The sequence below is a fragment of the Ranitomeya imitator genome, chromosome 1 (assembly GCF_032444005.1).
Source record: "Ranitomeya imitator isolate aRanImi1 chromosome 1, aRanImi1.pri, whole genome shotgun sequence".
In the NCBI taxonomy this organism is placed as follows: domain Eukaryota; kingdom Metazoa; phylum Chordata; class Amphibia; order Anura; family Dendrobatidae; genus Ranitomeya; species Ranitomeya imitator.
Genome location: NC_091282.1, coordinates 278,959,762 through 278,972,619, shown reverse-complemented (window position 1 = coordinate 278,972,619; position 12,858 = coordinate 278,959,762). Strand labels below are relative to the sequence as shown.

The window sequence follows — 12,858 nt, the reverse complement described above, 5'->3', positions numbered from 1 at the left end:
ATTTGGTCAGTATTTTTACCTCAGTATTTGTAAGCTAAATTGGCAGCCTGATAAATCCCCAGCCAACAGGAAGCCCTCCCCCTGGCAGTATATATTAGCTCACACATACACATAATAGACAGGTCATGTGACTGACAGCTGCCGTATTTCCTATATGGTTCATTTGTTGCTCTTGTAGTTTGTCTGCTTATTAATCAGATTTTTATTTTTGAAGGATAATACCAGACTTGTGTGTGTTTTAGGGCGAGTTTCATGTGTCAAGTTGTGTGTGTTGAGTTGCGTGTGGTGACATGCATGTAGCGACTTTTGTGAGATGAGTTTTGTGTGGCAACATGCGTGTAGCAACTTTTTGTGTGTCGAGTTGCATGTGACAGGTTAGTGTAGCAAGTTTTGCGCATGGCGAGTTTTGCACGTGGTGAGTTTTATGTGTAGTACCTTTTGAGTATGTGCAAGTTTTGTGTGAGGCAACTTTTGCATGTGTTGCAACTTTTGTGCATGTGGCAATTTTTCCGCGTGTGAAAGTTTTGCATGTGGCGAGTTTTTCGTGAGGTGAGTTTTGCACTTGTGGCGAGTTTTGCGTGAGCCTAGTTTTTGCATGTGGCGAGTTTTGCACGTGGCGAGTTTTGAGCGGCGACTTTTGTGTTTCGACTTTTATGTGGCGAGGTTGGTGTATGTGTGGTGAAATGTGTGCTGAGGGTGATATGTGTTCAAGCACATTTTGTGTGTGTGTTCATATCCCCGTGTGTGGTGAGTATCCCATGTCGGGGCCCCACCTTAGCAACTGTACGGTATATACTCTTTGGCGCCATCGCTCTCATTCTTTAAGTCCCCCTTGTTCACATCTGGCAGCTGTCAATTTGCCTCCAACACTTTTCCTTTCACTTTTCCCCATTATGTAGATAGGGGCAAAATTGTTTGGTGAATTGGAAAGCGCGGGGTTAAAATTTCACCTCACAACATAGCCTATGACGCTCTTGGGGTCCAAACGTGTGACTGTGCAAAATTTTGTGGCTGTAGCTGCGACGCCTCCAACACTTTTCCTTTCACTTTTTCCCCATTATGTAGATAGGGGCAAAATTGTTTGGTGAATTGGAAAGCGCGGGGTTAAAATTTCACCTCACAACATAGCCTATGACGCTCTCGGGGTCCAGACGTGTGACTGTGCAAAATTTTGTGGCTGTAGCTGCGACGGTGCAGATGCCAATCCCGGACATACATACACACACACACACACACATTCAGCTTTATATATTAGACTAGCTGAAGAGCCCGGCGTTGCCTAGGCATAATAAATATCTGTGGTTAGTTATAGCACCTCACTTCTCTTATTTTCCCATCACGCCTCATTTTCCCCCTCACATCTCTCATTTTCTCCCTCACACCTCTCATTTTCTCCCTCACTCCTCTCATTCCCCTTTAACACTTCTCATTTCAACCTCACATCTGTCATTTTCTGATCACTCCACTATTTTTCCTCACTTCTCTCATTTTGCACTCACACCTTTTCATTTTCACCTCACACCTCTCATTTTCACCTCATCACCTCCGTATATACATGTTTGTCATCTCCTTTATATATAGTATACATCTGTATGTCATCTCCTGTATATAGTATATACCTATATGTCATCTCCCCTGTATATAGTATATACCTGCTGTGTGTCATCTCCCCTATATATAGTATATACCTGAATGTCATCTCCTTCTATATATAGTATATACCTGTATGTCATCTCCTCCTGTATATAGTATATACCTGTGTGTCATCTCCCCTGTATATAGTATATATCTGAGTGTCATCTCCTCCTGCATATAGTATATACCTGCATGTCATCTTCTATATATAGCATATAATAATAATAATAGCATATACCTGTATGTCATCTCCTCCTGTATATAGTATATACCTGTGTCATCTCCTTCTATATATAGTATATACCTGTATGTCATCTCCTCCTGTATATAGTATATACCTGTGTGTCATCTCCCCTGTATATAGTATATATCTGAGTGTCATCTCCTCCTGCATATAGTATATAGTATATAGATAATTACAAGAAATATACAATCACAAAATATCAAGAGTTACAGTCAGAGTACAATATAACAACAATAATACAAGGCTTAAAGGTATAAAACTGGAGGTCAATTTACCAGGTTGAAGGTCGCTTGTGGAAGCCGGGGGGGCATAGCATTCCGCAGGTCCAAAAACTTAGTTGCCGGGCAGCCCCCAGAAAGCCTGTGCTTGCTCCCCCCTCTGGCTGGCATACCCTGTTCCTTAAGAAATCATCATAGTCTTCTTCTGTGGAGTGAGAGCCTCCCAGTGACCTCAGCTTCTTCTTATACCTGGCTGAGCCCCCCTGCCTGCAGCTGGGTGGGCTTAGCAATCTCCACCCCCTCTGTCTCCCTGCAAGATTTATTCCAATATCTAATAAATGGGATAACTTCTCCCAGGATGATCGGATCAGCAAACGGGCAGTACCAGCGCCTGTGGTTTGTTCTGCCGGTCGTACTGGGATCAAACCTGGACCCATTCGGTCCCTGTGGGAGGCTGATCCCTATATCTTGGGTTTCAGACCTTCCACCGTCACGGGAGTCACACTGTTGGATGCACAATTTCTTTAGGGTAAGGAGAATATTTTTTATGAGCCTGTACCTCGGACGATGCGTCCATAATTCACAATTCCATGATGGAGACGGTTTGGCTGGGCTGCCATAACAGATGTGTATCCAGTGGCCACTTGGCATGCGTGTTTTAATTAAGTCCCCAAGCATTTCCAAGCCCCCTGCTGGCGTGGTTTCCTCACATCTTTGAAATACCATCTACAGTTTACACTGAGCTCAGCCCGTTAGCATACTAATAGGAACTCTATTCATTAGCAAAGGTGGGGGCCAGGAGCACTCCTGTGACCAGGAGACAAAATGGAGTCACGCCAATCTGATAGCATGCCTGTTCAAAGATGGCGGCTGTTCCCTCATCACAACCTGTGTGTCATCTCCTCCTGTATTAGACCTCGTTCACACGTTATTTGCTCAGTATTTTTACCTCAGTATTTGTAAGCTAAATTGGCAGCCTGATAAATCCCCAGCCAACAGGAAGCCCTCCCCCTGGCAGTATATATTAGCTCACACATACACATAATAGACAGGTCATGTGACTGACAGCTGCCGTATTTCCTATATGGTGCAATTGTTGTAGTTTGTCTGCTTATTAATCAGATTTTTATTTTTGAAGGATAATACCAGACTTGTGTGTGTTTTAGGGCGAGTTTCGTTTGTCAAGTTGTGTGTGTTGAGTTGCGTGTGGCGACATGCATGTAGCGACTTTTGTGAGATGAGTTTTGTGTAGCAACATGCGTGTAGCAACTTTTTGTGTGTCGAGTTACATGTGACAGGTTAGTGTAGTAAGTTGTTTGCAGCAAGTTTTGCGCATGGCGAGTTTTGCGCGTTGCGAGTATTATGTGTGGTGCCTTTTGAGTATGTGCAAGTTTTGTGTGAGGCAACTTTTGCATGTGTTGCAACTTTTGTGCATGTGGCAATTTTTCCGCGTGTGCAAGTTTTGCGTGTGGCGAGTTTTTCATGAGGAGAATTTTGCACTTGTGGCGAGTTTTGCAAGAACCTAGTTTTTGCATGTGGCGAGTTTTGAGTGGCAACTTTTGTGTTTTGATTTTTATGTGGCGAGGTTGGTGTATTTGTGGTGAAATGTGTGCTGAGGGTAATATGTGTTCAAGCACGTGGTAGTGTGTGGCGCATTTTGTGTGTGTTCATATCCCCGTGTGTGGTGAGTATCCCATGTCGAGGCCCCACCTTAGCAACTGTATGGTATATACTCTTTGGCGCCATCACTCATTCTTTAAGTCCCCCTTGTTCACATCTGGCAGCTGTCAATTTGCCTCCAACACTTTTCCTTTCATTTTTTCCCTTTATGTAGATAGGGGCAAAATTGTTTGGTGAATTGGAAAGCGCGGGGTTAAAATTTCACCTCACAACGAAGCCTATGACGCTCTCAGGGTCCCAACGTGTGACTGTGCAAAATTTTGTTTCTGTAGCTGCTACGCCTCCAACACTTTTCCTTTCACTTTTTCCCCATTATGTAGAGAGGGGCAAAATTGTTTGGTGAATTGGAACGCGCGGGGTTAAAATTTCGCCTCACAATATAGCCTATGACGCTCTCGGGGTCCAGATGTGTGACTGTGCAAAATTTTTTGGCTGTAGCTGCGACGGTGCAGATGCCAATCCCGGACATACACACATACACACACACACACACACACACACACACACACACACACACACACACACACACACATTCAGCTTTATATAGTAGACTAGCTGAAGAGCCCGGCGTTGCCTGGGCATAGTAAATATCTGTGGTTAGTTATAGCACGTCACTTCTCTAATTTTCCCATTACGCCTCTAATTTCTCCCTCACACCTCTCATTTTCTCCCTCACTCCTCTCATTCCCGCCTAACGCCTGTATGTCATCTCCTCCTATATATAGTATATACCTGTATATCATCTCCTCCTATATATAGTATATACCTGTATGTCATCTCCTCCTATATATAGTATATACCTGTATGTCATCTCCTTCTATATATAGTATATACCTGTATGTCATCTCCTCCTGTATATAGTATATACCTGTGTGTCATCTCCCCTGTATATAGTATATGTCTGTGTGTCATCTCCTCCTGTATATAGTATATACCTGTATGTCATCTCCTGTATATAGTATATACCTGTATGTCATCTCCCCTGTATATAGTATATACCTGCTGTGTGTCATCTCCTCCTGTATATAGTATATACCTGTAGGTAATCTGCTCCTGTATATAGTATATACCTGTGTGTCATCTCCTCCTGTATATAGTATATACCTGTATGTCATCTCCTCCTGTATATAGTATGTACCTATATGTCATCTCCTCTATATAGTATATACCTGTGTGTCATCTCTCCTGTATATAGTATATACCTGTGTGATCTCCTGTATTAGACCTCGTTCACACGTTATTTGCTCAGTATTTTTACCTCAGTATTTGTAAGATAAATTGGCAGCCTGATCCCCAGCCAACAGGAAGCCCTCCCCCCTGGCAGTATATATTAGCTCACACATAGACATAATAGACAGGCCATGTGACTGACAGCTGCCGTATTTCCTATATGGTACATTTGTTGCTCTTGTAGTTTGTCTGCTAATTAATCAGATTTTTATTTTTGAAGGATAAGACCAGACTTGTGTGTGTTTTAGGGCGCGTTTCGTTTGTCAAGTTGTGTGTGTTGAGTTGTGTGTGGCGACATGCATGTAGCGACTTTTGTGAGATGAGTTTTGTGTGGCAACATGCGTGTAGCAACTTTTTGTGTGTCGAGTTGCATGTGACAGGTTAGTGTAGCAAGTTGTGTGCAGCAAGTTTTGCGCATGGCGAGTTTTGCGCGTGGTGAGTTTTATGTCTGGTGCCTTTTGAGTATGTGCAAGTTTTGTGTGTGAGGCAACTTTTGCATGTGTTGCAAATTTTGTGCATGTGGCAATTTTTCCGCGTGTGCAAGTTTTGCGTGTGGTGAGTTTTCCATGAGGTGAGTTTTCCATGAGGTGAGTTTTGCACTTGTGGCGAGTTTTGCGTGAGCCTAGTGTTTGCATGTGGCGAGTTTTACGCGTGGTGAGTTTTGAGCGGCGACTTTTGTGTTTCGACTTTTATGTGGCGAGGTTGGTGTATGTGGTGAAATGTGTGCTGAGGGTGGTATATGTGTTCAAGCACGTGGTAGTGTGTGGCGCATTTTGTGTGTGTGTTCATATCCCCATGTGTGGTGAGCATCTCATGTCGGGGCCCCACCTTAGCAACTGTACGGTATATACTCTTTGGCGCCATCGCTCTCATTTTTTAAGTCTCCCTTGTTCACATCTGGCAGCTGTCAATTTGCCTCCTACACTTTTCCTTTCACTTTTCCCCATTATGTAGATAGGGGAAAAATGGTTTGGTGAATTGGAAAGCGCGGAGTTAAAATTTCACCTCACAATGTAGCCTATGACGCTCTCAGGGTCCAGACGTGTGACTGTGCAAAATTTTGTTTCTGTACCTGCGACGCCTCCAACACTTTTCCTTTCACTTTTTTTCCCATTATGTAGATAGGGGCAAAATTGTTTGGTGAATTGGAAAGCGCGGGGTTAAAATTTCGCCTCACAACATAGCCTATGACGCTCTCGGGGTCCAGACGTGTGACTGTGCAAAATTTTGTGGCTGTAGCTGCGACGGTGCAGATGCCAATCCCGGACATACACATAGAGATATATATATATTTAAATCACCCCCCTTTCACCCCATTCAAAATAAAACAATAAAATAAAAAATAAAAAATCAAACCTACACATATTTGGTATCGCCGCGTTCAGAATCGCCCGATCAATTAAAAAAAAAAAAGGATTAACCTGATCGCTAAACGGCATAGCGAAAAAAAAAAATTTGAAACACCAGAATTATAGTTTTTGGTCGCTGCGACATTGCATTAAAATGTAATAACGGGCAATCAAAATATCTGCACCAAAATGGTATCATTAAAAATGCCAGTTCGGGACGCAAAAAAAATAAGCCCTCAACTGACCCCAGATTATGAAAAATGGAGGCGCCTACGGGTATTGGGAAAATTGCGCAATTTTTTTTTTTTTTCAATTATTATTTTTTTAGCAAAGTTTGGAATTTTTTTTTTACCACTTAGATAAAACCTAACCTAGACATGTTTGGTGTCTATGAACTCGTAATGACCTGGAGAATCAAAATGGCAGGTCAGTTTTAGCATTTAGTGAACCTAGCAAAAAAGACAAACAAAAAACCAGTGTGGGATTGCACTTTTTTTTGCAATTTCATCGCACTTGGAATTTTTTTCCCGTTTTCTAGTACACGACATGCTAAAACCAATGATGTCATTGAAAAGTGCAACTCGTCCCGCAAAACACAAGCCCTCACATGGCCATATTGATGGAAAAATAAAAAAAAAAGTTATGGCTCTGGGAAGGAGGGGAGCGAAAAACGAGAACGCAAAAACGGAAAAGGGCAAGGTCGTGAAGGGGTTAATGTAGCATATCCCTTATATCAACTTCAGTTTACTATTAGGTGTTTTCATCTGTTCGGTGTCCCTTGACAGTAATTTTGCTTTTTAGTTGGTTTTATGTATTAGAAGTTATTTTTTATCCTTATTGCATTTGGGATTACTTCATATTTCCATGAGTATTATGCAAGGTGGGAATTCTGTGATATTGTGTGTAGAAGTGCCCCTCTTACTCTTTGAGCACATTGGTTGATAACTAAACACAAACAGATCTTTAGAAATGGTACTTCTAAAGCCCATTTATGATATGAATATGAAGCCTTTGCCTAGTTGATGGGGCGTTAGCTTCCCCAGACTAGTCGGCCCACACAGCATGTTACCACATCCTTATGGGTGTGATAAAATAGCTTACAAGCGCCGGCGTCATCGCCAGAGCAATACAAACCTCATAGCGTTATTTCTTTCCCCCTGAAGCCGGGTGTACGCGTGCTGGCTTCACAAAGGCGCACTGCGCATGATCGGACATCTGTACTTGCAATCATTCGCAGTGCACCTCAGATGTTAGCATGTGTACACCAGGCTTCAGAGGCTCCATGTAGTGAGGGAAAGAAATTGCACGCATGAGATTTGTAATCCTCGGGCAATGATGCTATGTTATCATACCCTCAGGGGCGTTGTAACATGCTATGTGGGCCGACTAGTCTGGGGAAACTAACACCCCGTTGACAAGTCAAAGGCTCCATACACACATCATAAACAGACTTTAGACATGTATATGTGTAATGTAATAAAGGGACTGTTAGGCCGGGAATTTATATATGTAGACAACTGCTGGTGGTTCTGGGGACCTGATAAGTTCCCTTTAAGGGCTTTTATACAAGTGACGGAGCAGTTCTTCTTTAGAGAACACATACACAATTCGATATTTAAACAACTATAATGACAACTCTCAAGACGCTCAAGTTACTAGTAAGTGCGCTAACAGATACGCAGAGAAAAGCGTAGAAGCTAATCAGATACACAAGTAACCGAAGTTTCATTACCTTGGTGCAGACATCTCATGGGATACTCTGTTGGGGTCACCATTGTTTAGAGAGGGGGAGATGTTGGTTTGTGAAGCAGGAGCAATGTCTGTACTGTCCTCTGCTGGCAAGGAGTTGTAGCAAGCATTAGAATCCATTCCTGGAGGTGGCGGTGCAAGACAATATGTCCCATCGGGCAACATGTAATAATTGTAATATGTAGATGTCACAGACGCTGCAAAAAAAAAAAAGACAAGAAATAATGATATTTGAAACTGGAGTTTAAAAATACTTGGTAAATAAATTACTGTAATCCAAGTCATTGAGCAAAGTCCATAGGGGGGAAAAAAAAAAAAAAAATCAACAAACTATTCCGATTGTACAATGGCAAAAAGAGCGGCTACAGTTCCCAGGAGGACGCTCTGGCGCTTGGACCGCCCAATGACCAATAAATTATCTTATCCTGCAATTTCCCGTTAGTGTTAAACTCTCTAGCACCTTCATTAAGGAATAAGTCTTCACTATAGGTTAAGTGTTTGTATACCATATACAAGCCTAATACTTGCCCCCTCACTCAGGCCCTGGTTTCCACCCAGATTACATATGTGCCTAAAATTATTCAAAACATTTTCTAATAAGGCTTCTTTCACACTAGCGTCGGAATCTCCCCGTCGCAATGCGTCAGGGAGAGGTTCCGACGCTAGCGTTTAGCGCATTGCACAATAGGTGCAGCGGATGCATTTTTCTGGCGCATCCGCTGCCCCATTGTAAGGTGCGGGGAGGTGAGGGCGGAGTTCCGGCCGCGCATGCGCGGTCGGAAAAAGCGGTTCGTCAGGAGAAAGAAACGTTACATGTAGCGTTTTTTTCTCCCGACGGTCCGCAAAAGCACGACGCATCCGTCGCTCGACGGATGCGACGTGTGGCAATCCGTCGCAAATGCGTCGTCAATGCAAGTCTATGGGGAAAAAACGCATCCTGCAAGCACTTTTGCAGGATGCGTTTTTTCTGCAAAACGACGCATTGTGACGGATTGCAGAAAACTGTAATGTGAAAGTAGCCTAAGTTGACGGAAAAGTAGATCTTTAATATGAAAGACACACCAGTATTTCCGTACATGCCTCCATACTTCACTATACATATAGACCACTGCTAACACACAACACCATCTCTTGTTTCTTCTTATTAGAGTCCTTAATTTATCTAAAAGCCAAGAGCACAGAAGCACAGCACTAGTCTGATTTTACACAGCGATAACAGGTAGAGAGAAGAACGCCTGTTATGGCATCCTTTTCCCCTGAGCCCAGGTGCCTGAACTCTTCATCATCTCACCCCTCCATACAGATCAGACAGGAAGGGTGTTCTCCCCTTACATCTTTTCAGGGCATTTATCCATAAATGTACATGCAAATCACAAGGATTTTCTTATCTTTTCAGTTAGTGATTTTATGAAGAAATCTCTCAGATCAGTATATGAATCTTGCACAATTAGATTTTGAAAGCAGTGCTAATGAATCAAACTGAGCAAATATGAAAATGACAACCCTGGAAGGATATGTTCAATGTCGTCTATCAGAGGGGCTCAATCTCAACAAGCATTAAAACAAATGACCATATGGAAAGCAACGTAAAAAGACATGCTGTGCTTATGTTCCATCTCTTTGATATATATACCAGCTGCAAAAAACAAAACTAGGAAAAAAAAAAAAAAAAACACATGAATAATCATGTCTAAAAGACACTGGGCCCGATTCAAAGCTTCTACGTGTTAACGGTCTTGAAAAGTCGTACAATTTTGTTGCAACTCAAGGCTGCGCTAAAATTTTTTGACGTTTTGGTGTTCTGGTGCCATTTTCATAACAAAGTGACAAAGTGCGCGGAGCTAAGACAGGAAGGGGTGTGTCAACAGGCGGCGGTGTACGCTACGCCACGCCACAATTCTTACACCAGCAAGGACTGGTAGTCAACGCCGGTCTTGATAAATTGGGTTCATTATGTGCAAATACCTTACAGCAGGGGTGGGGAACCTCAGGCCCCAGGGCCATTTTATGGCCCTCGATGACCTTTTATCAGGCCCCCGGGCAGATTCTCAGAGACTGCATTCTTGGTGTAGTTTGATTAAAACCAGCTCATTGATTTCTTCTTGCTCTGTTAGCACACACACAGTGTACACTACTGAACACTGAAGGGCATGCAATGAAAGATTACGTCCTGAAACCACTGCTAGAGTCAGGATGTACTTTGTGGGCGGAGTTTGTACGGCCCCCGAAGGATGGTATAAATATCCAAATGGCCCTTGGCAGAAAAAAAGATTCCCCACCCCTGCCTTACAGGATGCTGGAAAATTCTCTAAATCTTACAAGATTTTCATTGGCTCATGCATTCTAACAGAATGGAATCAAAATAAATGCACATGGCTTCAGCAGCTCTATTCAGTATTCTACAAAAGTTGGACAGAACCCATGCACAAATTATTTAATGTACCCACTGATGATCAAAGATTGTACAATCACTGAAGTAATTCTGACAAAGATTAGACGAGGGGACCGATGATCATATTACACGCAATTCCCGGTAATGAGCGCCTCTAATCACAGCATCCCAATCCAACTCTACCTGTACATTCTAGGCTGAATTTTACATTTTCCTTGATTTAATAAGAATAGAGAATTCTGCAATTTATCTTTTACCACCGGTTTATTTAAGGTCAAGTACTGGCCTCACTGAACAAAAATACGACAATGGATTAAAGTAAGAAAAAAATCTGAGAGCATGTAAGACTTGAAAAGATCACTGACTCTGTAGCAGAAAGTTTACAGAATATAGATATTAACCCCTTTCTGCCAGCTGACAATAGTACGTCAGCTGGCAGATCCCCCGCTTTGAGGTGGGCTCCGGCGGTGAGCCCACCTCAAAGCCGCGACATGTCAGCTGTTTTGTACAGCTGACATGTGCGCGCAATGAGCGCGAGCGGAATCATGATCCGCCTGCGCCCATTAACTAGCTAAATGCCGCCGTCAAGCGCTGACAGCGGCATTTAACTAGCACTCCGGGGCAGCGCGGCCGGAAGTGCTCGCACCGCTGACCCCCGTCACATGATCGGGGGTCAGCGGTGCATTGCCATAACAACCAGAGGTCTCCCTGTGGTCGGCGTTCAAAGTACACCTGCCTTTCTGCTACATAGAGGTGATCTGTACTTCACCTCTATGTAGCAGAGCCGATCGAGTAGTGCATGCTTCTAGCCTCCTATGGAGGCTATTGAAGCATGCCAAAATTAAAAAAAAAAGTGTTTAAAAATATAAAAAAAATAAAAAAAATATATATAAAAGTTCAAATTACCCCACCTTTCGCCCAAATCAAAATAAAACAATAAAAAAAAATCAAATATACACATATTTGGAATCGCTGCGTTCAGAATTGCCCGATCTATCGATAAAAACAAAGGATTAACCTGATCGCTTAATGGCGTAGCGAAAAAAAAAATCAAAACACCAAAATTACGTTTTTTTGGTCGCTGCAACATTGCATTAAAATGCAATAATGGGCGAACTAAAGAACGTATCTGCACCAAAATAGTATCATTAAAAACGTCATCTCGGCACGCAAAAAATAAGCCCTCACCTGACCCCAGATCACGAAAATTGGAGACGCTACAGGTATCAGAAATTTTTGTTTTCTTTTGGCAAACTTTGGAATTTTTTTTCACCACTTAGATAAAAAATAACCTAGACATGTTAGGTGTCTATGAACTCGTAATGACCTGGGGAATCATAATGGCAGGTCAGTTTTAGCATTTGGTGAACTTAGCAAAAAAAGCCAAACAAAAAACAAGTGTGATATTGCACTTTTTTTGCAATTTCATCACACTTGGAATTTTTTTCCCGTTTTCTGTTACACGGCATGGTAAAACCAATTATGTCGTTCAAAAGTACATCTCGTCCCACAAAAAATAAGCCCTCACATGACGGAAAAATAAAAAAAAGTTATGGCTCTGGGAAGCAGGGGAGCGAAAAACGAAAACAGAAAAGCTCCGGGGGTGAAGGGGTTAAAACCCCATGGTCTAGACTTTTTAAACCAGGGTTTCCCAACAAATCATGTTTTCAGGATTCCCTTAGAATTTCACAGATAAAGGAATTCTTATCTTCTGAGAGCGCAGATACCCAACCTTTGGTCAGAAGGGAAGGAGTACCATTTGGATTTTGGAACACAAGTTTTGCTGAAAGATCGTGGGTCCCATGTCGCATTTGTAGGGTCCTTAAGGTGCCCAAATAGCAGAAACTCCCACTCCCACAAGTGACACTATTTTGGAAACTACACCCCCCTCCAAGATTTTATTCCAGATATAGTATAGTAAGCATTTTGCACTCACTCATATGTACTACACAGAATTTAATAACATTAGGTCATCATCTGAAAGCTTTCAATTTTTTTTATTTATTTTTTTCACAAAATGTTGCTTTAGCCCCAAATTTTGTTTGGACACACGGCAGGGCTCGGAAGGGAATAAGCAATATGGAATGTAAATTTGACTGGAATAGATTGTAGATTTGCAGAACCCCCCTGAACAGCAGAAACCCCCACACGTGACCCCATTTCGGAAACTAGACCCATCCAGGAATTCATCTAGGGGAGTGATGAGCTTGTTGAACATATAGGTGCTTCACATTACTTTTTAAAACCTGGATGTGAAAATTATCTTTTTTTTCTACTAAATTGTTGTTTTAGCCCAACATTTCTAATTTTCACAATGGATAATTGGAAAAACTGAACACCATAATTTGTCACACAACATAT

General features: G+C 42.3%; 1 protein-coding gene across 5 annotated transcripts in view; it reads right to left on the bottom strand.

Annotated features, from left to right (window-relative positions):
• Positions 1 to 12,858, bottom strand: part of SFSWAP (splicing factor SWAP) — a 192,660-nt gene that overhangs the window by 134,261 nt on the left and 45,541 nt on the right. For all 5 annotated transcript variants that reach the window (XM_069756058.1, XM_069756061.1, XM_069756059.1 and 2 more), the window contains one exon: positions 8,089 to 8,302. In XM_069756058.1, the coding sequence (XP_069612159.1) occupies positions 8,089 to 8,302 (214 nt within the window). The remainder of the gene's footprint in view (positions 1 to 8,088; positions 8,303 to 12,858) is intronic.